The following is a 25,459-nucleotide window of genomic DNA, read 5'->3' as shown; positions in this document are numbered from 1 at the left end:
ATACATCTTTCTAACGGAGAAAGTCACAGAAGATGAAGCACAGGTGTCAATAATTAAATTACTGACTGCTGAGTTCCTTTTAGCTGCTTCAGTTTCAGGGTTCTGCTTGTGTGTGTGCTGCCTCACTGGGACGTTTGTATAGAACAGAGCCACGGGTAACGTTAACACCTGTGACAAGTCAAAGAGGCTGTGAGAGGGTGTGGATATAAATGCCATATCGTGGATCTCCGAGCGCTCGTCCATCACTCACACAGAAGCGGCTCTGCTCTCGTATGTCACCGTCACCTTCCTCAGCCGCCGCTCACTCACGCACGCCACACACAGCACAAGGCCGGCCGCCGCGCTTGCCGAGTCGTAACTGGATGCCGGACCATGAGGTCATTGATGAGGTGCTGCTGAATGAGCTCGACGACAGTTAACATATGACATTTTATAGCCTCCCACCCCTTCCGCAAACCCCCGCGTCCTTTCACAAACCCTGTGATGTACTGACAGGCCTGGCTGTTCTTCTGGCTGGGCTGAGACTAGTCTGAACTTTGATAGGACCGTCTCTGATTAAATGAATTTCCCCACATTTCGGGTGTGAAGGGTTTGATTAAGGCAAAGTTCTTGTGTGGCAGCTTGTGTTTAGAGAACAACGTTTGGACTCCAGCCTTCTGCGACACGCGCTTAAAAAGAAAACGGAGATGAATGTGTGGATCTGTGCAACAGTGTAAATATTATGAATGTCAACTGTGTGCGGCGTTCAAGGTCTGTGTGCTCGCTGAGCGGAGCTAAGCCGGTGGACGCTGCAGCTGTCCTGCTGCCTGAATCAGATCACTCTCCTTCTACAGCTGCAGCTTTGTGCTGAATACAGCGGTTTTCTGAGTTTAACACACACACACACACACATACACAACCCCTAACACACTGCACGCAGCCGTCTCCATCAGAAACTCAGAGGCTGACACAAAGATGTGAGAAGGTACGGAGAGAGAGAGAGAGAGAGAGAAAGAATGGAGGTCAGCGTGCTTTATCAGAGCAACCATTTTATTTATTTAATTCCTGACGTGCTTGAAGCCTTTGGGGCATGAGGGGATTAGTGAGCGTCAACCAGCACTTTAAAATGGGAATAATAAATATTCTCCATGTGTCTCACCGCAGCACACACCGTACTCGACTTTTGGTCAGCTATGGAGGGAGGAAGGTCAGTTATGACATATGACCGACATTTTCTCCTTTCCCCTGTAAACCAGCTTTAGGGGGATCAAAGCAGTGACGGCTTAGGATGGAGGCGACGGTGGGAAGTGTTAGTGTTAGTGGGGGTTGTTTTGGTAGCCTGGCATTGTGCATATTAGGCCAAGCTACCAAAAGGGGACACATATGTTGTTCTGTGTTTGCCTGGAAGCTGTCTGTTTGTGTCCAAAATCCTTTTTCATTCCCACAGTCGGCTCTTCCTAACGTCAACGCCCACCGCCGCCACATAATGCCTCTCCTCTGCCGACTCTGTGAATGATGAGGTGCCGTGGACGGCGAAGGGATTTAAGGAGGACGTAAAAGCCAGACTTTGGCAAAGGGTTACTATTTGTGAGATCAGGAATGACGCATCCCCGTCTGTCTGTGCATGCAGGCCTCTGTCGGAGGGATTGTCTGTGTGTGCGTGTGTGTGTTGATGTTTTGCTTGCACAGTTGTAAGCTGGATTAATAATGTTTGTTCTACTACTCCTTCGCTCCGCTCTGCTGCTTTTTGGCACCGGACACCAAACCGCAGATTGATGTTTTGCCACCAAAAGGCCTGCGACTCATTTTAGAAATGCACTGGCAGCGTGTCCACCCATATCCACTAAGCTATCTTAATTCCCAACACTGTACGTCAGTGTGAATCCAGCCGAAGTGAGTGCATGCCCCTGCGTGCCTGCGTCTGTGTACAGTGAGCATCATATTACAGAATCCTGCTTAATGTGTGTGTGACCTCACTTTGTTCTCTGAAAATTTATTAGCTCGCAGGCCACTAATTTGAGTTTGTGATGATACAATCTAACGCGGTCAGACGCTTTTTTATTTATTATTTATTCCGGTTGAACAACCACCGAGTCATACGACTGTGTGTGTCTGTGTGTGCACGAAAAGAAAGAGATGGAGGCTGGAGAGGAGCAGCTGGAGTGGCCGACAGTAGCTGCTTCAGCAGGAGTGAGAGAGACGGTGCAGAGTTTGATTTTCCCAAATTTCGCTGTCCGTGAGAAACGAACCAGTTTAACTTCGATACGTAATGTAGTGCAGCTGTTTGTAGCTCTATATGAATGGGGGGGGACAACAGAAATCTGGCTGCTGGTCGTCTTGTGTGCTGGTCGTGCCTCGATTTCTGTACAACAGCAGTAGTAAATAAACATGTTTGAAACACTGCTGTTTGTATCAGTCCACAGGCTTCTCTGTCTGCGTTACGGAAGTTAAGAGCATGTCCATCATCATATACTTCTGTGTAACTATGAGCATGGCTGAAGAAAGATTAGAAGCCAGGCTACGGTGTTTCCATGTCACTGATCTCCAGCTAGTATATCCAGATTACTCAAAGCCACTTATTCAGCTTTCTGTTACCAGGCTACTGTGTTTTCAGTGCAACACATAACCTGAAAAAACCTGATCACCACCAGGATGCTCCTCCACATGGATACAGGCTCAGTCATCTCAGGGTGCTCAGCAGGGAGAACACTAACCCACTGGACTGGTGCTACCTAGTGGTTCCACAGTGGAGCTGCAGGTTGCTTCACTGAACATTAATCGTATTGGTCTAATCTCCTTAGTCCGGAGGCAGCTGACAGCTCTGTGACACATTCCTTCCACTGATTTAAAACTACCAGGCACAAGTGTAATTTGGATATCCCCCCCCCCCCCCTGTCTTTACAGCCACGATCTGTCGGCAGTGATTTTAAAAAATGTTGCCCTGTTCAGCCTCCTCACTGTCAGCTGTAGATGAGCTGATCTCCACTGGTCAACACACACACACACACACACACTTATTCAGCTGAGAATCGACATATTTCTCTATTGTTCTTTCCAGAAAAGACTTGTTCTCCCTTGTGCTCATATTTTACACTCAGCAGTCGCAGCAGTTGCAGGCTCTTTGCCTTCGGGCTTCATCATATGTTTCATAGTCATGTGAGTTACATAACTGTTCTTATGCTTAAGAAAACATTATTTTTCTAGTTGTCACAGCAAAGCAAAAGTTGACTTTACCATGACCCGTGCCTTCCCGAAGCACATCAGCTATCTTGTGGACTTGAGGGAATTTTTCTGCCATTAATGGAATAACTCTCATCAGGGGGTTGTGTTTCCAGGCTCTGTGTATGAATGTGTACGTGCAGGGCGGGCAAGGGTCTTTGCTTTTTTCTTTTGTGTACTTGATGAGTTAGAGCCAGATTCAATGACGTCACCTCTGCGTCTGAGGGACTGTGAGAATGAGACAACTGATGGCTGAACGAGTCCTGCAGGAATCCACCCTTCAGCCCCTGGAGCAGTGGGCAGTGGGCCAGCCAGGCCCTCAGCTATTTCTCATAAAACATTTGTGAATGCACGAGAGGGATAAAAGGTACTGTGGAGGCTGCGGACCTCTTAGTGCTGATGCTGCAACATGCTGCATGTGAGGGAGTGTCAGAGCATTGTTAGCGCGCTGCCTTTGGGCGTGGATAATCCCATTACTTATTAATGATGAATTGGTGCTCACATCTGCTCAGGAACATCACACATCTTTTCATTCTTTTCTCTCATTTTATCTGGTTTGTCTGACATTAGGGGATTTATTAGGTCGTTACTTCATTGGGAATCGTTCACATGTATTGTATTAGTCGCATAATGAGTGTTACTGTACACAGGTGCATTTATTTTGTCACATGACATAGAGCGAATGACCATTTTGTTCCTTGTTTTTACTTCTTTACATCATACAGGTGTTTTTTTCCCAACCTAAACTAGTCTGGACCACTGTGAATTACTGAAGGAGGGTTAATGGGGGCTAATGGCTCGGCTACTGACTGTCACGGTCATGTTTATAATAGATCAGAGGCTCAGTAGCACCAGGGTCAGTAAATCAGATACCTAAAAACACACTGCTAGTCCTGTTGTGAGTGGAGGCACATTGACATAAACTAACCCGTCGACATGCTCAGAGACTAAAGTACAGCGCAGCACATGGTTTTCAGAAAAGTCAGACATTTTTATGACAACATCCTTATTGTGTCATCGTTTTCTCTCTCCATCCCCTCTGTGACTCCACCGTCTACTCACCTCCCTTCCTTCCTCCGGTAAACACAAAACTTTTTAATTAAAAGTAGAGAGAGAGAGAGAGAGAGAAGAGAGAAAGAGAGGGAGACAGATCATAAAAATGTGAAAAGCGAAAGGTGAAATGCAGAATAGATTGATTATCAGAGAGAACAAAAACCTAAAACTAGAAATCTAAAAGCTTGTGAGTGTGCGGACGGGCTGGAGGGGGGGGCTCACTGCTACTGAGTGTGTGAAAAGCAGCTGGTAAGGGTTTGTTTATAGTCAGCAGAGGGGGAGAGAGATAACATTTTTGGAGGATTAGAGGCAGGAAATAAAAGGCAGCACCAAATAAAGAAGAAAATGCAGCGGGTTTGCCAGACCCTGGGGAGGGGGGGACTGGAGAGGGGAGAGAAGAGTGAGGGACAGGGAGGAGAAGGGTGAGGTTAGCAGGTTAACTGGAGCCTGGAGTCAGGTGGCCTGGGCAGGTCTTGTTAACATAATTGATTTTTATTTTCAATGAAAAGTGTCAGTGAGCCGCTGACAGACGGAGTGATGGTGCTTTATACAGCAGATAAGTAGATTCCTGTGAAACCAGTGACAGCCAAATTAAAAACCCCTAAATGTGAAATTTGTCCACGGTAGAAGAGAAGAGATCAAACCTTGTAGAAGAGGAAGAACTGGTCTGTGGCGTGTGTGTGTGTGTGTGTGTGTGTGTGTGTGTGTGTGTTTGGGGGCTTGCATCACAGGAAACAAGCTCTCCATCCTGCAGATGAATGTGACCCTTTGGCCCTGGATCAAATGCTCCTTTGGGCTGAATACCATGAAGCCTCTGTCCTCTGCACCACGCACAGCTCTGCACTGCACGGACCGTCTGACCGAAACAGGAGGAGAAGGAGGGGGGAGGACAGAAAGATAGGGTGAGGAGCAGAGCAGGGAACAGCACTGTAGGGGGAGATAGGAAATAAGAAGTACACGGGGGGGAGAGAGAGAGAAGGGAAGAATATTGTTCTCTGAAACCACCCAGACGCGTTGTGTTGCCCCCCAAAATGTGAAACCAGAGACGCTCACTCACTCGGGCTCTCACGTCTCTGCTGCCTGCCCGACTGGCAAGAGACTGAATCGGGGAGAAGTCGCTCCTATTTTTAGCCCCATGCTCGATGGAAGGATGGAAAAGCAAACAGACAGTAGCTGCATGCGCAGAGATAGAGAGAAAGAGAGAGAGTCTGTGTGTGTGAGAGAGAGAGAGAGAGAGGGGAGAGGGAGTAAAAGGAAGGGAGGAAGGAGGAGTGACTTATTTGTGAAGTTCTGCAAGTTTGGCTCAGCGGCTCACTGCTGTCTGAGGGGGACACATGGCCGGAGCAGGCACAGGGCAGAGCTGGGTGGCTTTCTCTGCTGCACACGGCAGCTCTTAATCACTCTCCGGCTTTTCTTTCACACATTATGAGACGGCTTCGGCTCTCTTTTGCCCACTAAAGTGCTCCATGAATGCCTCTTTGCCTGCGTGAGGAGGCTGAAGCCAAAGAAGAAGGGGGCTCGCAGGACAATTGCCCCGCCATGGAATGTTGTAGACTTACGTACAGGATCGTAGGAGGCTTTTCTTCCCCCTCTCAGGTTTGGAGCTGCGGGTCTGGATCCGAGGAGTGCGTTCGCTTCTCAGACTTCCCTCAGAGACGGGCAGCGTCAAACTGGGAGGACTGTGGCGCTGGTAACGCTTTAGAAGACGAGCAGCCCCCTCTGGCCATTTAAACCCTGGACGCACTCATTTTTGCACCCACACTCATCCAGACACAGGAATTCAGGATGCGACGCTTTGACAAGCTGAAAAAGTCGTTCCCCTTCCTGGCACACTTCCATGTATATCGAGTAAGTCTGGTGTCTGTCTGGTGTCTGTCTGGTGTCCCCCCCCCCCAGTCCACTGAGCGTTTATTAGCTGGAAATGTGGCATAGATAGTCAGAATCACATGGTCTGCCGAGACACAAGAATATAATGATTGTATCATGAAAATGGTATGGAGATCTGTGTGTGTGTGTGTGTGTGTGTGTGTGTGTGTGTGTGTGAGTGTGTGAGTGTGTGAGTGTGTGTGAGTGTGTGTGTGTGTGTGTGTGTGTGTGTGTGTGTGTGTGTGTGTGTGTGTGTGTGTGTGTGTGTGTGTGTGTGTATGTCTGTGTGTGTGTGTGTGTGTGTGTGAGTGTGTGAGTGTGTGAGTGTGTGTGAATGTGTGAGTGTGTGTGTGTGTGTGTGTGTGTGTGTGTGTGTGTGTGTGTGTATGTCTGTGTCTGTGTGTGTGTGTGTGTGTGTGTGTGTGTGTGTCTCCAGCTGGACTGAGGCCGTCCTCTGGGAGGGTTGTTGTTATTGCAGCAGGATGTTAGAGCAGAACAGATCTGATACAGGACATGGATTTGGCCAGGAGGTGTGTGTGTGTGTGTGTGTGCATGTGTGTGAGAGAGAGAAAGTGTGTGTGTGTGTGTGCATGTGTGTGAGAGAGAGAAAGTGTGTGTGTGTGTGTGTGTGTGTGTGTGTGTGTGCGCGCGTGAGAGAGAGTGTGTGTGTGTGTGTGCGTGCATTTCTCCACCACCAATGAGGACTGAGTTCAGGCCAGAGGCATTTCTCAGCAGGGAAATCATGTTGTTTCTCTGCATCTGCATTCCTCCATCCCTCCTCCATCCCTCCTCCATCCCTCCTCCATCCCTCCTCCACCTCCTGTGTCACAGTTGTTTCTGTCTCTTCTGGCTGTGAATGTAAACCTGAAAACTAACTGGCTCCTTATTTTGTAAGAAAAAACATTGCGTTTTGCTTTTTGGAAGTGCGGAGAGGTGACATTACCCAGAAGCCCGACACTGGACGTCTGCCGCTGGCTGGATTCCTCAGAGTCGTGTCACAAGTCACACCTGATGGTCTGAACGTAGCACTCCTCCTCCTGCTGACCTCACACCTCCACAATGTGCATCTTCCTCTTCCTCACACTATAGGAGAAGACATGTGACAGCGTTGTTTGTGTCATTAGCCGATCTGATCTCAGTCCGATTAGACACGACCCATTTAAACCACCTCTTAGTTAGTTAGTGAATGTGTGGGAACTTATTTCTGTGCTGCACCTGCGTGCAAAACATGATAAATATACGACGGTTTAATGGGTTTTGTAAATTAGTGAGCAAGTTGACAGAGAAATATGATATGACCTTGATTTTGACCCCTCATGCCTCAGATGTGACACCGTCAGGGAAGGAGGCCCAACAGGAAGCTGACTTGCGTCTTTGGCACCGTGCAGTGAAATAACACTTTCATGCTGACTGCCAGGGAGGATCAGACTCGGGGCTGCGTCGCGGAGGATTAGGGTGTAATAATCACTGTGTGAGCACAATTTAGGAATATGTTGAGCTTTATGCAGAATGGATGCAAAACAGTTTGTTTAGGTTCGTTTGAATGTGGCCAGGGGAAAATTTAAAACTCTCAAAAGCATGAAGTGGGGGATCAGATAAACAGGCCACATGGTAGGAGAGCATTTGGCACAGCTTAGCGCGGTAGTGGACCAGCCAAACAGGCCGCTGTATCGTCTTTCTCGGGGTGAGGGTCAGGCATGATGCAGCAAAATGCAAAATATGGAGATGGATTCAAATGACTGCAGCTGTAGTTATCCTGAAGCCACAGGCGTCGCAGGCATCCAGTGAAGCCTGCTTCTCCACAAAGTGGATCTTTCAGGTTATTGTATTGTATCAGGTGACGTTAGCTGCTTCCCTCTTCAAGCTAACGTCAAAGACCGGTCTCACAGAAAGGGGCTCAGGCTATTTTTCTGTTGACGTGTCAAAGTGTTTGCAGCCGAGAGCCAAATCTGCGTGTTTGGACGTTGTTGAAGATCAGCAGAGCCTCTTATGTGCATCGCAGTGACTTTGTATCTGGATATCGACATCTGGTGTAGCCATTGGGGACTGAGCCGTCCTGACAGACTGCCTCAGTCATCAGAAATTCATGGAAAATACAGGTCCTTTCCATTCAAACTGCACGGCAGGTGCATATTTCCAGTGTTTTGGGGTCGTTCACAAGTAAACGTGTGTCCCAACATTAGGTGTGTGTGTGTGTGTGTCTGTGTGAGACAGAAAGACATGCAGCTCCTCAGGTCACAGTCATTAAGCAATAGGAAGTGACCCCTCACCAAGCCCATTAAGAAGTTTAAATGGCAGAGAGGAAGCCGTGACCCGTCTGACACTTTCCTCTGGACCTTGTAACCTCGGCTTAGCCAGCACAGGAAGCTCCTCATTCACAAAGTCTAATTACTGCTCAGTGGAGTGACCCCTCCGCCCCAGAGCCTCCACCCCAGAGGTCTGCCTGGCCGTCTCTGCAGATTAGGAATGTTTGTCATTTTTCTGCTCTGATTACGTTGGTTTACTTCCCCCGCAGAGACTGGAAATACAACAAAACTGTGGACCAGCGTGAGCAGGTGTGAGGGAACAGTAGATAAACTCTAAATTTAACTCCATCGTCCTGACTAACCGTCCTGCAAAGAGGCCCGTCGGGATTTCAGCTGAACTTCAGCAAGATTTTGTGCTAGTTTCAGCTTGTTGCAGGAAGTAGACAGTGATGGATGATGCTTTAAGCTGGGGTGTTGTGTTTTGACGCTGAAGACTGATGGTGTGACTCAGTGTCTTATGGAGGGATGTAGTGTATATATATATAAATATATTGTGGTGAGATTGTTTAGGAGCCTCCCGTTTGTCTTCACTGACACTTATGGGCACCAGATGTGAATCATTCCTCTCATGTATCTGCCCAAAATACCACCTTGTTTTTCCACAGTGTTTCTGAATCTATTTGAACGCCTCTTGAATATTTTGAAGAAGATAAATTGCCGACTAAGTGGTACATCAACACCACAGCGACACAGTATCTGTGTAATCAATGTCTACTTGATACTTGTTAAGTAAAATTAGTGTTCAGTCATTCTGTGGCCCACTGACAAGCAGCTCACGCTATATTTGGCCTCTTGCCCTCCGTGTCCTTGTTTATGTGATGTCAATTTGGGCGACCCGGTCTGCAGTTTGTGTGCGTGTGCGTGCATATTTATAACCACCCATTAGGTGTGTGGGCTCTGATGTAAATGTCTGAGCGTCTAAGCAGGTATTTCATGTGCTCGAAACAATTATTGGCCAGCACACATTGGCTCAGAGCTCAGCTTCCTCTTCTTTTTTTTTTTTTTTTTTTTACAGAATAGAATGGTCTGATTGTTGCTCACTGACTTTCTATCTGCCTGTATTTTGCAGGTTTGAGACAAAGCACGCAGAAAGCTGTTGAAAGCATACTGAATGCTTTAAACTCAATTTCCTGTATTCTTTGTGTGTGTGTGTGTGTGTGTGTGTGTGTGTGTGTGTGCTTTGCAGAAACTGGGCAGCAGCATGCAGTGTGAGGAGGGCACAGAATGGCTGCTCGAGCTGCTGATGGAGGTGCAGTTGCAGCAGTACTTCCTGCGGATCCGAGATGACCTTAACGTCACGCGGCTGTCACACTTCGACTACGTCAAGAATGAAGACCTGGAGAAGATCGGCATGGGCCGTCCTGGTGAGAAACTCTGTGTGTGTGTGTGTGTGTGTGTGTGTGTGTGCAGGTTTTGTTGTACTAAAGAAAAAGATAAGAGTTTTCTTTTGCTCTTTGCTGAACATTTCGGTGTCGTACACCAGGAAGTAGTTCACATCACATTATCACATTAGGCATTAGTTATGTACAGACTTTCATTGTCCCCACAGGATGAAGCCCACTGACTTTCCTCTAGTGTCAACATGAGGTTGACATTTGTGGTTTTGAGTGAAATACTCAATATATTCAGGGTCCCACTGATAAACTCAAACAGCTCTTCATGGTAGTCCCTTATTTTATAGAAACACTTTAGTATTTATGTCTAAATACCTACAAAACAACTTTTTTCTAGCGTGGATGCTAACGTTAGCACAAGTCAAAGCTCACTGTGCACCATCACAGAGCTGCTTGCGTGGCTGTAGCCTTGTTTTTACTCACCGTCTCCTTCAGACAGTGCTACTCTTCATTTGGTAGTAAAAATCCATTTGGTAGATCAGAGGGTTACTTTTGGAAGCTGCCAGAGCGCGTTAGTATCTGCCTGCCTGGCCTATTTCCACTGCGTTTGCTCCTCTTTTGCCTTCTTGAGTAATTTTCCTCTGGTTTCCTCGTCAAGTGTATCTCACGAGTGGCTCTCTGATATACATCATTTGTCTGACTATATGAGGGTATATTTAGCCTTGAAGTATTACTTGAGTCGGCAGTAATGGCAGTGTGTCATTTGGCTCGCTCTGAGCGTAGCTGGAGCAAATCCTCCGTCACTAACACCCCTAATATCATTTTAAAGCCACAACTGGTAATTAGGCACAATAGGAAGGGACACTAAAGCTCCATGTCTATTGTCTGCTCTGTGTATGTGTGTGTGTGTGTGTGTGTGTGTGTGTGAAGGGGATGGCAGCAGTAACGTTCTAAATCCAGTTACTGAAGCCCTCAGGGCCTTTGCTACCGAGCCGCTTAAGACTAATTACACCCACTTCTCCTGCTCATATATTCACTCACATCCTTCTCCCCCCACTCAGCCCACTGCTCTCTAGGCTCTCCATCTTTTCTCTTCTTTCTTCTTTTGTTTTCATACTTTATCTCCAATCTCACATGTAGCATGTGTGTGTCCTCCACCCCCCCACCCCACCACCCTCACTCTTGTGTTGTGTTGTCTTTCAATTATTACCTGAGAATTCAACATAGTTCAGCTCCTGGACCTCCGGGAGAAGCAGCTGAAGTCGCTGACCATCACTGCGTTTCTCTCTTCTCTCTTTTTTCTCTTTTGGATAAAGGACAGCGACGGCTTTTGGAGGCTGTGAAAAGGAGGAAAGCCATGTGCAAGCGCAAGTCCTGGATGAGCAAGGTGACACACACACACACACACACACACACACACGGGACTCATTTATTATGGTACATGGTATGCTTGACATTATTTAGCCACAGTGGCGTCTGTCTGTCTGCCTGCCTGCCTGTCTGTCTGTCTGTCTGTGTGTCACAGCGGGGACACATTCATGTGAACAATGCACGGTAGAAACGTAACACTTTGACCACCGTGCAGATGACAGGATCACATTTTGCAGCACCTTGCTGAATGAATTTGCGTGCAGGCAGAGTTCTGATGTGTTCATTTGATACCAGTGCTGCTGTGGCCTGAAATCAGGACATACAATTAATCACATTTTTAGCGACAAACGGCTTCACTGGTGGTGCTAATGGAGTGTGAATGTCAGAGCTGCTTTTAGGTCTACTGAATCTATCTCAGATCTTCAGAGGTCCAGTCCAAAGTCACTTCTCAAGTGTTTCAGATGTGACTTGAAGGTCAGAAAGTAGGTTTTTGTCGACCATCAATTAGCTTAGTATGAAAATTACAACGGCACACTGGCCAAAATAACAGCAGACACAGCAGACACACAGCATTTAACCTCCGGTTGCGAGTAATAACTCTGTAAAATCTGTATATGTGACATAGTTGAAGAGAGAACATACAAAACAAAGGTACAACTGTGCTAAAAGCCCCATGATGAGTTTCTGTCGGTCTGGACCTTTGTAGTGTTTCTGGGTCTGTCTCACTGATCAGGGCTCATCCTGAATCGAGCAGTGTTGTTCAAACTGTTTGACTTGTGAAACGAATTAGCTGGAAGTGGAGCTTCACTAGCAGCTCCCTACGGTGCGACTGAGAATGTGCATTAGGTAACGGAGACGCTGGCTGCTTCCTCGTTATACTGTTGATTGTTCATGACAGTTTGACGCAGCTCCGAAAGTCAAAACTACACACAACTTAACATTTTTCAATACTGGAGTGCAGCTGAGTGTTTGGGCATTCAGGTCTTAAGTCAAGTTGACGTATTTCTTGTGTGTTACAGAAGTTCTGTGTCTCTACTTATATTTATACTGTATGTGTGTGTGATTATAGAGGAGATCTCAGGGATCTGCAGCTTGTTCTGTGACTTCTTTTCAAATATAAAACACATCTGAAATGACCTCTACAGATTCATTCACATTTGTAGGGAAAAACATTCCTCCAGAGAACAAGACAGCTTACACACACACACACACACACACACACACACGAGTTAAGTCACAAGAGTTGGTGACACAGATCCAGAGCATGCTGCATTCACAGAAATGCTTTCTCATGAAGCGTAAAGTTTCTCTCTTAAAGAGACAGACACACACAATTATTTCTCAAAATAAAAGCTGATAAGTAAAAAAAAAAAAAAAAAGTCAATAAAGATAAAAAATGAAAAGCTAACTTATACAAGCTTACGCGAACTCGGATACACACACAGACACACACACAATGCTCGAGGGGATGAAGTGTGGGAAGGAATACTGAGCAGACGTTGCCAGTACTATGAGTGTGTGTGTTGGCTGTTCTTAGTGGAAGTCGTGGTGCCCGGAGGACGGTGCTTGCCGTCTATAATTACACCTGTCTGTTTCCCCCTCTGGCACCATTCTCAGCTAGAGTAATCTGCTTCCTCAGCCCCCTGTGTGTGTGTGTGTGTGTGTGTGTGTGTGTGTGCTGCTCTGCCATAGTCAGAATCTTTTGAATGTCGAGCCTCCAATTTGAAACCCACTTACCACGTGGCGACCACAGAGATGTGGTGTTTTTAAAAAGGTCTGCAGCATTATGTCATGTCTGGTCCAGTGTGAATGTGAAACCGCACACCGCTCGCTACTGTTTATATCTGGCCAGTCAAACATGTTCGGCACCGGGGATTCATTGACACCTCTTTTTCACTGGCGATGTCGTTTCTGAGCGCTGACCTTTTTGTTTATTAGCCAATCAGGAGTTCACACTGGTTTCATTCACCGTACGAGAATGAAACATTAAAGACAGAGACACGTGAATGTGATATGTTCCGTGCTGCTTTTACATGATGTTTGTTATATGTAGCTGGAAATCACTTCCCTCAGTGTCTGAGAGCAGCACCAGTTTCTGTGCATTCATTCAGGCCACTTAATCTAATAGTGCTTCCTAATGACTACTTCCTTACAGACAAGTCATTCCTGCTGTGTTGTCAGTACTTAAGCCAAGAGTCAGGAAATGTCTCTCTCTTTTGTGTGTGTGTGTGGTTGTGTGTGTGTGTGTGTGTGTATACAGGCTTGTTTTGGTACATTTGTATAGTTGCTTACTGACAGCAAATCCATTTAAACTTGGCGAGAACAGGAACAGGACGAAGTCGTTAGGATGACATGAGGCTCTCGATGATGAATTGTGCTCGTTTCATCACCTGCGGTGGATGTAGTGGCTGTGTAGGTATGTAGAGGGGCCCACCAAAGCCGATGTGCACTTCCATAACAGATGTAGCTACACGTCGGGCCTGCAGCAGCTGATAACGGTGTGCTCGTGCTGCTACAACATAAAACAAAAACGTGGCCCTTCAGAGGAGATGTTTTTAACCTCCGGACCCCATATTAGAGTTCATAGGGTTATAAGCAGATCAAATTATCCTCACACACACTCACACACTCTCTGTATAGGTGCTCCACCTCATCGACCAGCCAGCTTCATTCCTTCTTTCTCCGTCCCTCTCTAGGTGTTTAGCGGGAAGCGTCCAGACAGCGTAGACTTCCCCCAGCAGGGCCAGCCGTCCTCCTCCTTCCGTAAGCTGTCCCCTACACCTCCCCTGGGGGAGGGAGTCCTGGCCATGCAGCCGGGTGGTGGCGGTGGTGGTGGCGGTGGTGGTGCTCCTCTCGATGGGCAGCAGCAGGCTCTAACCTGCCTCATCCCAGAGAAGGATCTGACGCTGTTTGAGAAGCTGGGGGACGGCTCCTTTGGTGTGGTGAAGAGAGGAGAGTGGCTGACGCCTGCAGGGAAGGTGGTGAGGAGACTTTACGTTTCTTTATCACATCTATTAATATGTGTAAAAACACTCCTGTCTGCTGAAGTTTACAGAAAACCTGCTTGCATTTTGTGCTGTTGTAGGAACAAACTAAAGCAGGTGCATGAATCCACGGGCTCATACTGTCTCCGTGATGAATTAGTGCAAATTCTGGAGGGAGTAGTATGAAAACATTCCTGAACTGGTTGTCCTCGTTTCCAGCTGAACGTAGCTGTGAAGTGTCTGAAGACGGATGTCCTCAGCCAGCCCGACGCTCTGGAGGACTTCATCTGTGAGGTCAACGCCATGCACTCCCTGGACCACCAGAACCTCATTCGCCTCTACGGTGTGGTGCTCACACACCCAATGAAGATGGTAGTGGACACACAGAAACGCACACACACAGAGAGGACAGACAAACAGAAAGACGCACACACACACGCTCAGACGGACACCGTTCGCTAGTATACTCGCTACTTCCCTGTGCTCACGCCCACGCACACTTAACACTACTGCCCCTGTCAGGCATTCACTCAGCTTGCCTCATGACCTCACAGTCTGTCTAAATCAGGTCAAAGAGGGGAGGCAGGAAAGGAGGGGAGCAAAAATAAGGGCTGACATTTCAGCTTTGTTGTTTTCATCCCACTGCTACCCTTTAGTTATTTCCTCTGGTTTATTTTTTGATTCTTATTGCCAAACGGCTTTTTGACCATGTTATTACACCCTCTACATATTTCTTCCTCCTATTCTCACTTGTTTTCTTCTGCTCACTCTCAAAACACACCTCTCTTTCTCATCTATTCCTGCTTTTTCCTGCCGCGTCCCTCGTCTCACCCACCCTCTCTCCCACCCTGGCCGTGGTCTGCAGGTGACTGAACTGGCTCCGCTGGGGTCTCTGCTGGAGCGTCTGCGGTGTGTCCGTCCACAGGGCCCGGTGCTGATCCACACCCTGTGCCAGTACGCCGTGCAGGTGGCCTGTGGGATGGCCTACCTGGAGCAGAGGAGGTTCATCCACAGGGACCTGGCAGCCAGGTAGGGAACCCAGAACCTGCTTTTTAAAGAGGGTATATTCTCCATACTCTGGTTGTTGAATTATTTATATTGCTTCTCCTTCTCCTCCACCCAGAAATTTACAGGCCATTACAGGGCGACTTGGCCCATAAGCAACATGAGTCACCGGTTGGCTGGCTGCACTGGGTGGTCTAAGTTCTTGGTTTTGCCCAAATGTGTCACTTTCACTTAACTGTTGACACTGTGGAGATGCTTGAGATCTTAATGGCTGGTAAAAATGAGTCATTTTTCCAGTTAAAGCGGTGATAAAATGGTAATGACTACACACGGCTGTTACAGTGTGCCAAAACACTTAGGAGACTTCGCAAGCTGTCGTTTTATTTGCTGGAACTGTGAAGTTACACCTCATTACCTACCAGACAGTGGACTGTATTATTAATAAACCCCAGGTCTATTTGATGCCTTCATTAAAGACCTGCAGTGGGAACTGAGCAAGGTGTACTGTAACCTGACCTCCTCTTAAAACAACAATACAACCCTTCTGTGTTTGCTGGCTCCGTCTTCAGGAACATCCTGCTGGCCTCGGCTCACAGAGTGAAGATCGGTGACTTCGGCCTGATGAGGGCGCTGCCTAACAACCACGAGCACTACGTCATGCAGGAGCACCGGAAGGTCCCCTTTGCATGGTGGGTGGACTGAGAGAGCAACACAATGGCCAGAGCTGTGCTTGGATGCATTCCAGGGATGGATATGAGTGGTTTGGGAGGGTTTAGGGTGGGAACCTGACTTATTTTATTACACAACATTTCCACAGAGAAATCGGATCGGTCACAGCTGCATTCCAACCATGCTGATAAAACAATGCTTGCTGTTTTTTTTGTTTTGTTTCTATGTTGCTAGTAATCCATCTTTCTTCTGCTTTTTTTTTTCATTCATTTGATTTAAGTTTAAGTTTCCAAACACCGAGCAAAACTTTTAATGTCACAGTAGCAACATCAGAAAACCTAAACACACGGGCAGACTTGTAGACAATCGATTTAACGTGCAGTCCGTGTTAACGTTTGTTGTCCGTCCTGATGCAGGTGCGCTCCAGAGAGTCTGAAGACCAGGACGTTCTCCCACGCTACAGACACATGGATGTTTGGAGTCACTCTCTGGGAGATGTTCACACATGGCCAGGAACCTTGGCTGGGCCTTAATGGGAGCCAGGTAAATAAGTACAGAAAAACAACACATGTAGTGTGTATATTAAAACATCCTGAAGCCCAAATGAACTCAGGCAGAGCCAAGACACTAGTAACACTTACTTATTCTGCAGTTGTCCTTTTTTGTCTTTAAAAAAACAAATCCTAGATCTTGCACAAGATTGATAAAGAAAGTGAACGCCTCCCGAAGCCTGAAGACTGCCCACAGGATATCTACAATGTCATGCTGCAGTGTTGGGCCCAGAAGCCAGACGACAGACCAACCTTTGTCGCCCTGCGTGAGTTCCTGCTTGAGGTAAGAGAGCCGTCATTTGAGTCGCCACAGGAGTTTATCCAGGGTGTCGAATGTGAGGGGTTTTTATCTTCTTACTACTAAAGGTACTACTGCCAAGCAAGTCTTAGTAAGCATGAATGGAGCTCTGGCGCCACCAGGTGGAGATATCACATACGAGAGTTTGCTTTGTGGAGATTTACTTTTTAGTGTCTCGTGTGTTGGTCTGTGTTTTTCAGACCATGCCGACAGACATGTGCGCTCTGCAGGACTTTGAAGAGCCTGACAAGCTACACATCCAGATCAACGATGTCATCACCATCATCGAGGGGAGGTGGGCGTTAACAAGTCTTTCATCAAAGAAGCCTAACTGTCAACCTCAGTACTGATAAATACTGCTAGAAGAATTATTTGGTGTCCTGCAGACGACTCTCTGCTCCATCAGCCGTCCGTCCGTCCTGTTTCATCCTCAGTTTTTCTGTCTTTCAGGGCGGAGAACTACTGGTGGCGAGGTCAAAACAAGCGGACCCTCAAGGTCGGGCAGTTCCCCAGAAACGTGGTGACGTCAGTTGCGGGTTTGTCAGCTCACGACATCAGCCGGCCGCTCAAGAACAGCTTCATCCACACAGGACACGGAGACTCCAACCCTCACCGCTGCTGGGGTTTCCCTGACAGGATTGACGAGTAAGGACCTGCATCTGTTTATTAACTTTAATGTGTGAAGTTAGTCCCCAAATGTACCCAGAGAGGTTTTTTACATGGTCTTACTGTCTCTTATGCCCAATGCTGGAAGAGAGTTGTAGTAATAAACTCTCACCAGTAGATGGCAGTAGTACAGTATTATTAATGTTCCAGCTTAGTTGGATTCAGTGTTTTGACATTTACCGTAATGAAGTCTGTCCCTCTCTTCCCTTCAGTCTGTACCTCGGTAATCCCATGGATCCTCCTGATGTCCTTGGGTTGGACGTCGGCAGTACTCGGCCCACACAGCTGCCAGGACGAGCTAGAAGTGAGTAGAACAGGTCACAACAGGACGACAAATAACAAATACCATCCAATATGGATCAGTATCTGTGTGTTAAAACTCTTTAGTTGGCTCCACTGATCTGGACTCATTTAGCATTTAGCCCAGGAGCTACAAGTCAAATGAAACCTCACTTTAAAGGCCTGCTCTGCAATTTATTGATCATTTATGCCAATTACAGGTGCATATTCACACGGCGCTTGATGAAACGGTTTAAAATGTGCAGCTATCCTGATTTTCCAAGTCGGACAGCTTGCTTTCTGTCTCTGTTAACACTTGCTGCGCTGGCAAACCTTTCATACAAGCAGTCTGACACTTTCTTCCTGCCTCCTAATCTTTCTGTCTTTGCTGCTGTCTTTTTTTCTTTGTTTTGTCCTCTTTGCGGTGGCGCTATATGTGTTTATTTTTCCAGAGGAGCCGCCCCCCCGCCCTCCTCAACCAGCAGTGTTAATCAAGAGTAAGTCTGGTTTCCCTCAGCAGCTTGTCACCCATTGCTCCTGCCCTCTCTGTTCCCTCCTAGCTCCACTCCTCAAAGGTACATCCCATTTCTTTTCGTCTCTCCTTTGCCCGTCGTTGCAGTGATTTTGTCATCCACTTTCACTTCCTCTCTCAACATTGTTGTTTCTCCACCTGTCCGTCCCCGTGTCCCTCTAACAGGTGTGCAGTGTCCTTGCTGTGCACTATAGGTCTAACCAGGTCTAACCAGGTCTAACCTCGACCCTGGACACTATTTTGGAGTGTGTCTTGTACTCTGTGCTGTGAAGTGATCTGGTGCCATCGGCCTCTCGGTGAAGTAATGAACGTGTCGTGTGCTTGTGTCTCCAGAGCCGTGCTATGATCCAGTAAACGATGATGAGGATCTGACTTCAGCAGGACTAAAGAGATTATCACTTCGGAAAACCAGTTCTGTCAAAGGATTAAAGCTTAAACCAGCCGCGTGGGTCTCTGCTTCCAGACAGGGGAGTAGCCGAACTCCAGGCTCAGCCTACAACCCCAACAGCGAAGTGTCCCTCATTGACTTTGGGGAGGAGTTTCCCCCGCACACACCCTCCCCCTCCCCCTCCCCTGTCGTTGAAATTCAGATTCCTTTACTGGCAAAGCTAGCTCTGGAAGCAGAGAACATCCTGGACAGGACTCCACCGCAGAGTCCGTCCAGATCGCTGCCCCGCCCCCTTCACCCAACACCAGTAGTGGACTGGGATGCTCGGCCGCTGCCCCCACCCCCGGCCTATGACGACGTAGCCCAAGATGAAGACGATATGGAGGTAGGGTAGGAGGTGATACAGTGCACTTCACATTACACCAACATTTTATGGAAATGGGATGTTTCTCTCCTGGTCGGCTATAAACTGGACCCACAAAGTGATTTAAGTTGTAAATCTTCTCTCTCCACAAAGGTGAGCTCCATCAACAGCTTGGAGCAGCAGCAGCAAGAGGAGCAGAGTGACGTCCTTTACCCCGATGAGGCTCTCTCCTCGGGACACAAGTTGGAGGGCGAGGTTCTTGTCTCCAGGGGTCCAGACAGACCAGGTCTGGAGGACAACCTCTTCCTTCCCAGCAGGAAGAGCCAGTCCCTGTCGACCTCCTTCTCCCAGTCAGCCGAGATCTTCCAAGAACTCCAGCAAGAGTGCATGAGGAGGCTCAATGTACCGACTGGAAGTGCTGCACGGTCAAGTTCGCCGTCGGCCACAGGTCTCCAGACTCCACAGACCCAGGAGGGGCAGCAGCAGAGCGTCCTGGCCTCTAATGAGGACAAACCCCAGATCCCCCCACGTGTCCCCATACCGCCTCGACCCATTAAAAGGGGCGACTACACATCTGCCCGCTGGTCAAGGGATCTCTCCCTGTCACCGACACCAGCGGACTCCACAGAGGGCGTTTCAGGGCCGGACCAGGACCGACCCCCTCAGATCCCTCCCAGGGAGCCTTTGTCCCAGCCAGGTTCCAGGACTCCCAGCCCCATGGGCCTGGTAGTGGGCTCCCCCCAGCAGAGAGTCTACTCTGTCAGCCCCACCACCATGCAGGCCCCCCTCACGTCCTGTTCCTCAAACACATACGGCTCCTACCTCTCCACCTCTCCAGGTAAACTCATGCCTACCACACACAGCTTTGCCTCAGATCCTAAATATGCTGCACCCAAAGTGATCCAGGCTCAGGCGCAGGGGAAGGACTCCGCCACCAAGGGCCCCTGTATCCTCCCCATCGTCCGTGATGGACGTAAAGTCAGTAACACCCACTATTACCTTCTACCAGAGAGGCCCCCGTACCTCGACCGCTACGACCGCTTCTTCAGGGAGGCAGAGTGCCTGCCCGCCAGCGGCGCGGAGGAGAGGCACGCACGGCAAGCTAACACCGCCACCGTCAGACCCATGGTGGTCGGCGGCCAGACTCTCCAGGGACACGCCCAGGGACAGGGGCTCGTCCAGCAAGGCGAGCTGAAGGCTAACTTCTCCTCCAATAATAACAGCAGTCTAGGTGGACCACGGTCAGGGATGAAGACATCAGTTAGTCTGCCTCGCGTCTGTTCAGATGGGCTGACGGCACAGGTGGTCAACGCTTCCTGCACCAGGACAGACGGAGGGAACTCAGCTGACAGGGTGACAATGGTAGGCTCAGAGATATAGTTGGATTCTTCTTATGAGATGAGGTGATTATGACGGAGATAAGGGCAAAAATAAGAGTGAAAGGTTCAGGATGAATGTAGTATAATAGAGTTTTTTCTCTCTTTAAGCATCATGGTGTACAGTGTGTTGTGTTTGCTCGTACGTTGAACACAAGGGGGCAATAGAGGGTAATTTTTATTGGTTATTCACTCAGGCCAGAGCCTATAGGGGGAAATGTGTGTGCACAAATGTGTGTTTCCTCTTCTATTTGGGGTTGAGGGGAAAAAAAAGAGAGACATTTGCCATATCTGGCCCACTGAGTAGCAGCTTTTAACTGTTTAAATCTGTTGTAACTGAACAGATTACCTACCTATACAACAACAAATCATTATCGGAGCCAAATTAAGATTTATGTGTAACAGCAAAATAACATTTTCAAACTCCAGCTGAACTCATGAAAGCTGAGAAACCAGACTAATTAAACGGGAGGTGCCATTTGAATATCTTTCCAGTACAAAACTTGGTAGCATACAAACACATTTTTCATTTCCTGTCACAATGAAACATAAATATGCCAATGTGCTTTGGAGACAAAGGCCATATTCATTTCTGCTGTGAATCAGATTTAAAAGATGAGGAACCAGAGTTTGATTGCTTTCTTTCTGCCGGCCAATTGATTGTGACACCGATTGAACTGGAGTCACAATCACCGCGGAGCACCAAAGGCTCTACATTGATCAGGCACTTGGCATTTTGTAATGGATACCGAGATCTGTGGCTGCACAGTGCGATCATATATGAACTGTGCTGCAGAGGAGCGGCTCAGTGTAAGAAGCAGAAGTGTACGACACACTGACTGGCTGTAGAAATAAAAATAAATAAAGTGACTATCCTGCTACAAAGTCCCATCACAGGCAGGTACACAGTTTCTGAGGTAAGTGACAGCTCTGGAGTGTTATCCTGTTGAAATTAGAGTTAGCTTAAGGTGGATTTGGATAAACATAATTAGCAGAACCCAGACAAATGTAATTCAGTTTGTGAAGAGATAGGGGACTGTTTAAAAAGCCTCATCAAATCCAGTGATGCTTAAATCGCTGCACTCGGATTCTTCTCATCAACTTTTTCAGGTGAAGTGAACAAAAGAGCTTAGGTGGGTGTTTAAAAAGGTCCAGAAACTTTTCTGATTGTCATATTTGCAAGTGTCTGTACGTGAGGGATTACTGCTGACTCGGGAGAGACGATTCCATCTCAAAGAGAGGAGCCCAGTCGTAGGTAAACGCTGAAGGTAGTGTGAAGAATCGCTGGACTGACGCTGTTGATGTCGTGTGATTCAGGTGCAGGAGGCGGTTCACGGCGTGACAATAGAGGAGTGCCAAGCCGCCCTCCAGAACCACAACTGGAACGTCCAGAAAGCTGTGCATTATTTAAAGGTGAGAGCATTTATTGGTACGCTGTGAAGAAGTTTGATCCACTGCTGAAAACAACACGTATGTTGTTCATGCTGGGCTTCTGTAGCATTCAACACTGTTATAAAGAGTCAAAAAACATCTGACCACATTAATAAATGATACGATTGGTTAAATCATTTAAACACAGTGACAAAAGAAATGGATATTTTCTTTAACCTTCAATTAGTTTGTGAAAAAGAGAAAACCTCCACTTCCTGTTATTCTTATTCTTATTATTATGCTCATATGATAATGAGCTGGATGTGTCCAGGTCCTGGGCTGTTGGAGCTTCTCTGAAGATGCAGTGAGCCCCAGCCTGCAGCCGTTTCAGCTAGTTATGAAGCCAAAGCTGTTTTTTTGTATCTGATAACTAAGCAGACATTGTTATTCCTCTGCACACTGGCCTGCACGCTGCTGTAGCGTCGCTCCTAACAGCAGCTAAAGCACATCAGCTGGAAGGCTAACGTTAACAACACTTCCATCTTGGAAGTTCAGACGCTGTACTTCTATTCTTCAAAACATTGTTTGTCCTCATCAAGAACTACAACAGAGGCAAGCGGTGGACTTTATTGCGTCATCCTTCACATTTTGTAGATGTTTAATGTTTCCTCCCTCAGAGTCCAAAATAAATCTAAAAACTTCTACTAAATTAACTTTTGCATTATTTTAGTAAAAAATACAAAGCTTATTTATTTTTTTACCAACTGGTTGGAGGTTGAACGAGAAGTGATAAAGCTTTATATTGTTTTTTTACACCACAGTTAAATTCTAGTAGTATTATTTATTAATGTATTCACTTATGGTGTTTTTTTTATGCCCTGCAGTATCAGAAGGACCGTATAAACAAAAACACTCCAGACATGAAACAAATACTTACATACATATCCTGGAGAAATTTAAAGTAATTTTGGTCTGAAACTGTAGTTGGTTGTTAAAACAAAGGGCAGCAAGCGTTCATGGCTCCACTCCATCAAAATAAAGAGCCAATGAAGGCCCGTTGTGTTGCTCAGTGGTAAACACTGCAGAGGGCTCCTCAGAGGGCTCCACAGCAGCTCAGGACGCCATAACTGCACACAGGAAGTCATTCAAAACTGCTGAGTGTCATTTTTACTTCATAGGTTCATGTTAGGACATCATGAGAGCAACTTTGTTGAACCTTAAGGGGAAATCAGGCCGTTGCTGCTGCAATGAGCCGGCTGTTAATAACAAAAAACAGCGTATATACACTTTAAAGTGTCTTTGATGGGGCCACTGTGACTGGAGGGAAGATGTGTTTGGGTGGCAGTGGACACAAAGGGACACTTGAGTGCTCCTTAATAGTGGAGGCAAAGTAAAGAAGACTTGTAGTAAGACTTGGTGCTTCCTCTTACGTGTCCTGTCTCTCTGCAGGTGGAGCAGTTGTTCTGTTTGGGTCTGAGGAGCCGGCCCGAGTGTCTAAAGCTGCTGGAGATGTGTGACTGGAACCTGGAGGTGGCCAGCACTCAGATGTTAGACAACTACGGCTCCACAACAAGACAGCGGTACGGGGCTGCTTTTCTATAGTTTTGTTCGCTCAACGTCGGGTCACGACTTCTCTACATACAGTCACTTTTACCGGACTTTCCTGTCATATTACTCGCCGGCAGCAACTACTCATCCGTCCATCTAGCTGATGTAATACTTACAGCCTCTAGCCTGCATTTAAAGCTTGGTCTGGATATCTAATCCAGCATCTGTGACATTTAGCCTTTCACTGTGACAGTAATGCTCATTTAGCACGTGTTGTGTGCGGAAATTGAATTTGGTCTCTTAAGGACAATTTTGTCACATAGAAAACGTACCATTAACATTTGCTTCCTAGCTGCTGGAGACTCTCCCTCCTCCTCCAAATATGAATTACCGCTCGCTAACAGGATACAGCAGCGAGACAGGCAGCAGCATGACGCAATGAGCTCTGTTAATGAGGCTAAGAGTCATATTTGTCTGCTAGACTCAGAAAGTTTTCTGTTTTATTGGTCTTTTTAGACACTTTCTGAGAATTTAACATGTATCTCACTTCAAGAGCCTCAAAAGTCTTCCTAAACATCATTCAGGTTAATTTAGGAGGGTTTATCATCTCATCTCATGATTTTTCTCAATCTAATCTAATGCTTCGTTCTATTTGCAGACGGTGACAGAAATCTCAAGCTGCTGAGCTCCGATTGGAACTTCATCCTCAGTAAAACATCATCGGAGGAGGTGAATCTGCTCCCAACCCTCCCAGTTTACACCTCAGACACACCTCCAATCAGAGGACTGTGATTTCACTGTGGAACAATCAAGCACACGTTCACTGAACCAGCACAAAGCACCAAACTTCATTATGGCTCCATTCATACTTAACGTGGACATTTGACTTTGGTCTGAAAGGTATGAGATTGTTGCACTGCCGCCTCCTGCTATCCTTTTAAAGTTGTTCAAAGACAAAAACCACACTGTACTCGTGAGTTCAGTTTCATTCGGTCAGCCTGAAATGTGTCATCCTAACAGATCCTGGGTGCTACCAGACTGTCAGATCCACTTAGTGATACCTTCACTGCCGCAATCACACCAGTGACCAACTGCAGAGATACTCTTTTCTCTTCTTTTGTTAGCGGCATTAAAAAGCCAGTTTGAGAGCGAATCTGAGGACGTCGACAGCACAGGACACACACTGGCACTTCTTACCAGGAGGTCATTGTAATTATAATCAGAATATGCCAAGAACGGGCACAGGACTGAATCTGAACGCTGCATAGTGGATGTGCAGATAGTTCATTAAAGGTCAACCTCCGGCTGTAGCACTTCTTCAAGTGTTGTTTTAAAGACCAATTAAAAAGATTTTAAAGAAGTCATATTGAACCTCTACCACATAAAAGCACAATACAATACAATATATGGAACTGGCTGTGCAGGCCGTGTTGTACAGAAAATGATTCGGCCTGTTTACAGCTCTGAGGAGGAGGGGAGGGCGGAGGGCGGGGGGGTGGGTGTGATTATGCTGCTCAAAGTCTGGAGTCATGGAAAAATGTGCAGGAATAATACTGTTGCTCTCCACCATGAAAAAATGCTTATATCCTCAATAATTGACACGATGCTGCACTCGCAGAGTTCAGAGAAATTCAGTTTGTCCAAGATTCACCTCTTATAAAGACCTGCAAAACTGTCTAATATATATATGTGCTCGCAGGGTAAAAGCTGGAGGCCCTGTTGTAAGAGACATTTGTGTATTTGTGAACAAAATATTTATGTATTATTTTAATATATTTTGAAGCCAAGGCTCAGAAACAAGAGAAGTCTGCTTCGTCCATTGCTGGGCAGGCTGCTGCCACATGTGGCTCAAGACTAAAAGAGCCACCCAGCCAGTGGAAACTTCTTACTCCCCCCATTTATAGTCTCTTCCTTCTTTCTTCCCTCTAAGCACTTTGCCCACACTGAACTCCTGCGCATCAGCTGAAAAGTCCTGCCAGCTTGGTATTTTCTGCATGCGCCCAGACTACGTTGGCAGCTAATAACAGCAACGTAGTGAAATTTGCCCCAAGGCACAGATCCTGTCCCATAATCATCACTTTAAAACACAACCGTGATATTTTGGTCAGCAGCTTTAGGGGCAATAATTTCAAACTGGGAGGACGCGTCAGCTCTGGGTGAGCTCGCTGCTTGATGTGACAATACATCTTGTCACAGCAGGGCCGTCAGCTACAGACGCTCCCAGACGTGGTCAACGTAGAGAGCTTTTGGGCCTGTCCGGCTTCACTTGTCCTGTTTTTACTGCAGATGCACTTTGGATG

At 47.0% G+C, this 25,459-nt stretch overlaps 1 protein-coding gene across 1 annotated transcript; it reads left to right on the top strand.

The window, feature by feature from the left end:
- The first annotated feature begins 6,010 nt into the window (after nucleotides 1-6,010).
- On the top strand, nucleotides 6,011-24,566 carry tnk2b (tyrosine kinase, non-receptor, 2b). The gene is made up of 17 exons (XM_070845836.1): nucleotides 6,011-6,099; nucleotides 9,610-9,787; nucleotides 11,074-11,144; nucleotides 13,825-14,109; nucleotides 14,332-14,484; nucleotides 14,978-15,141; nucleotides 15,687-15,806; nucleotides 16,203-16,329; nucleotides 16,474-16,620; nucleotides 16,836-16,930; nucleotides 17,086-17,280; nucleotides 17,514-17,605; nucleotides 18,446-18,885; nucleotides 19,018-20,226; nucleotides 21,558-21,653; nucleotides 23,061-23,191; nucleotides 23,818-24,566. The coding sequence occupies exons 1-17, from the start codon at nucleotides 6,037-6,039 to the stop codon at nucleotides 23,822-23,824; spliced, it is 3,573 nt and encodes a 1,190-aa protein (XP_070701937.1). The 5' UTR covers nucleotides 6,011-6,036; the 3' UTR covers nucleotides 23,825-24,566.
- The last annotated feature ends 893 nt before the right edge of the window (nucleotides 24,567-25,459 follow it).

Source organism: Pempheris klunzingeri, chromosome 15 (genome assembly GCF_042242105.1).
Source record: "Pempheris klunzingeri isolate RE-2024b chromosome 15, fPemKlu1.hap1, whole genome shotgun sequence".
NCBI lineage: Eukaryota > Metazoa > Chordata > Actinopteri > Acropomatiformes > Pempheridae > Pempheris > Pempheris klunzingeri.
This window is presented reverse-complemented; position numbering and strand designations above follow the sequence as displayed.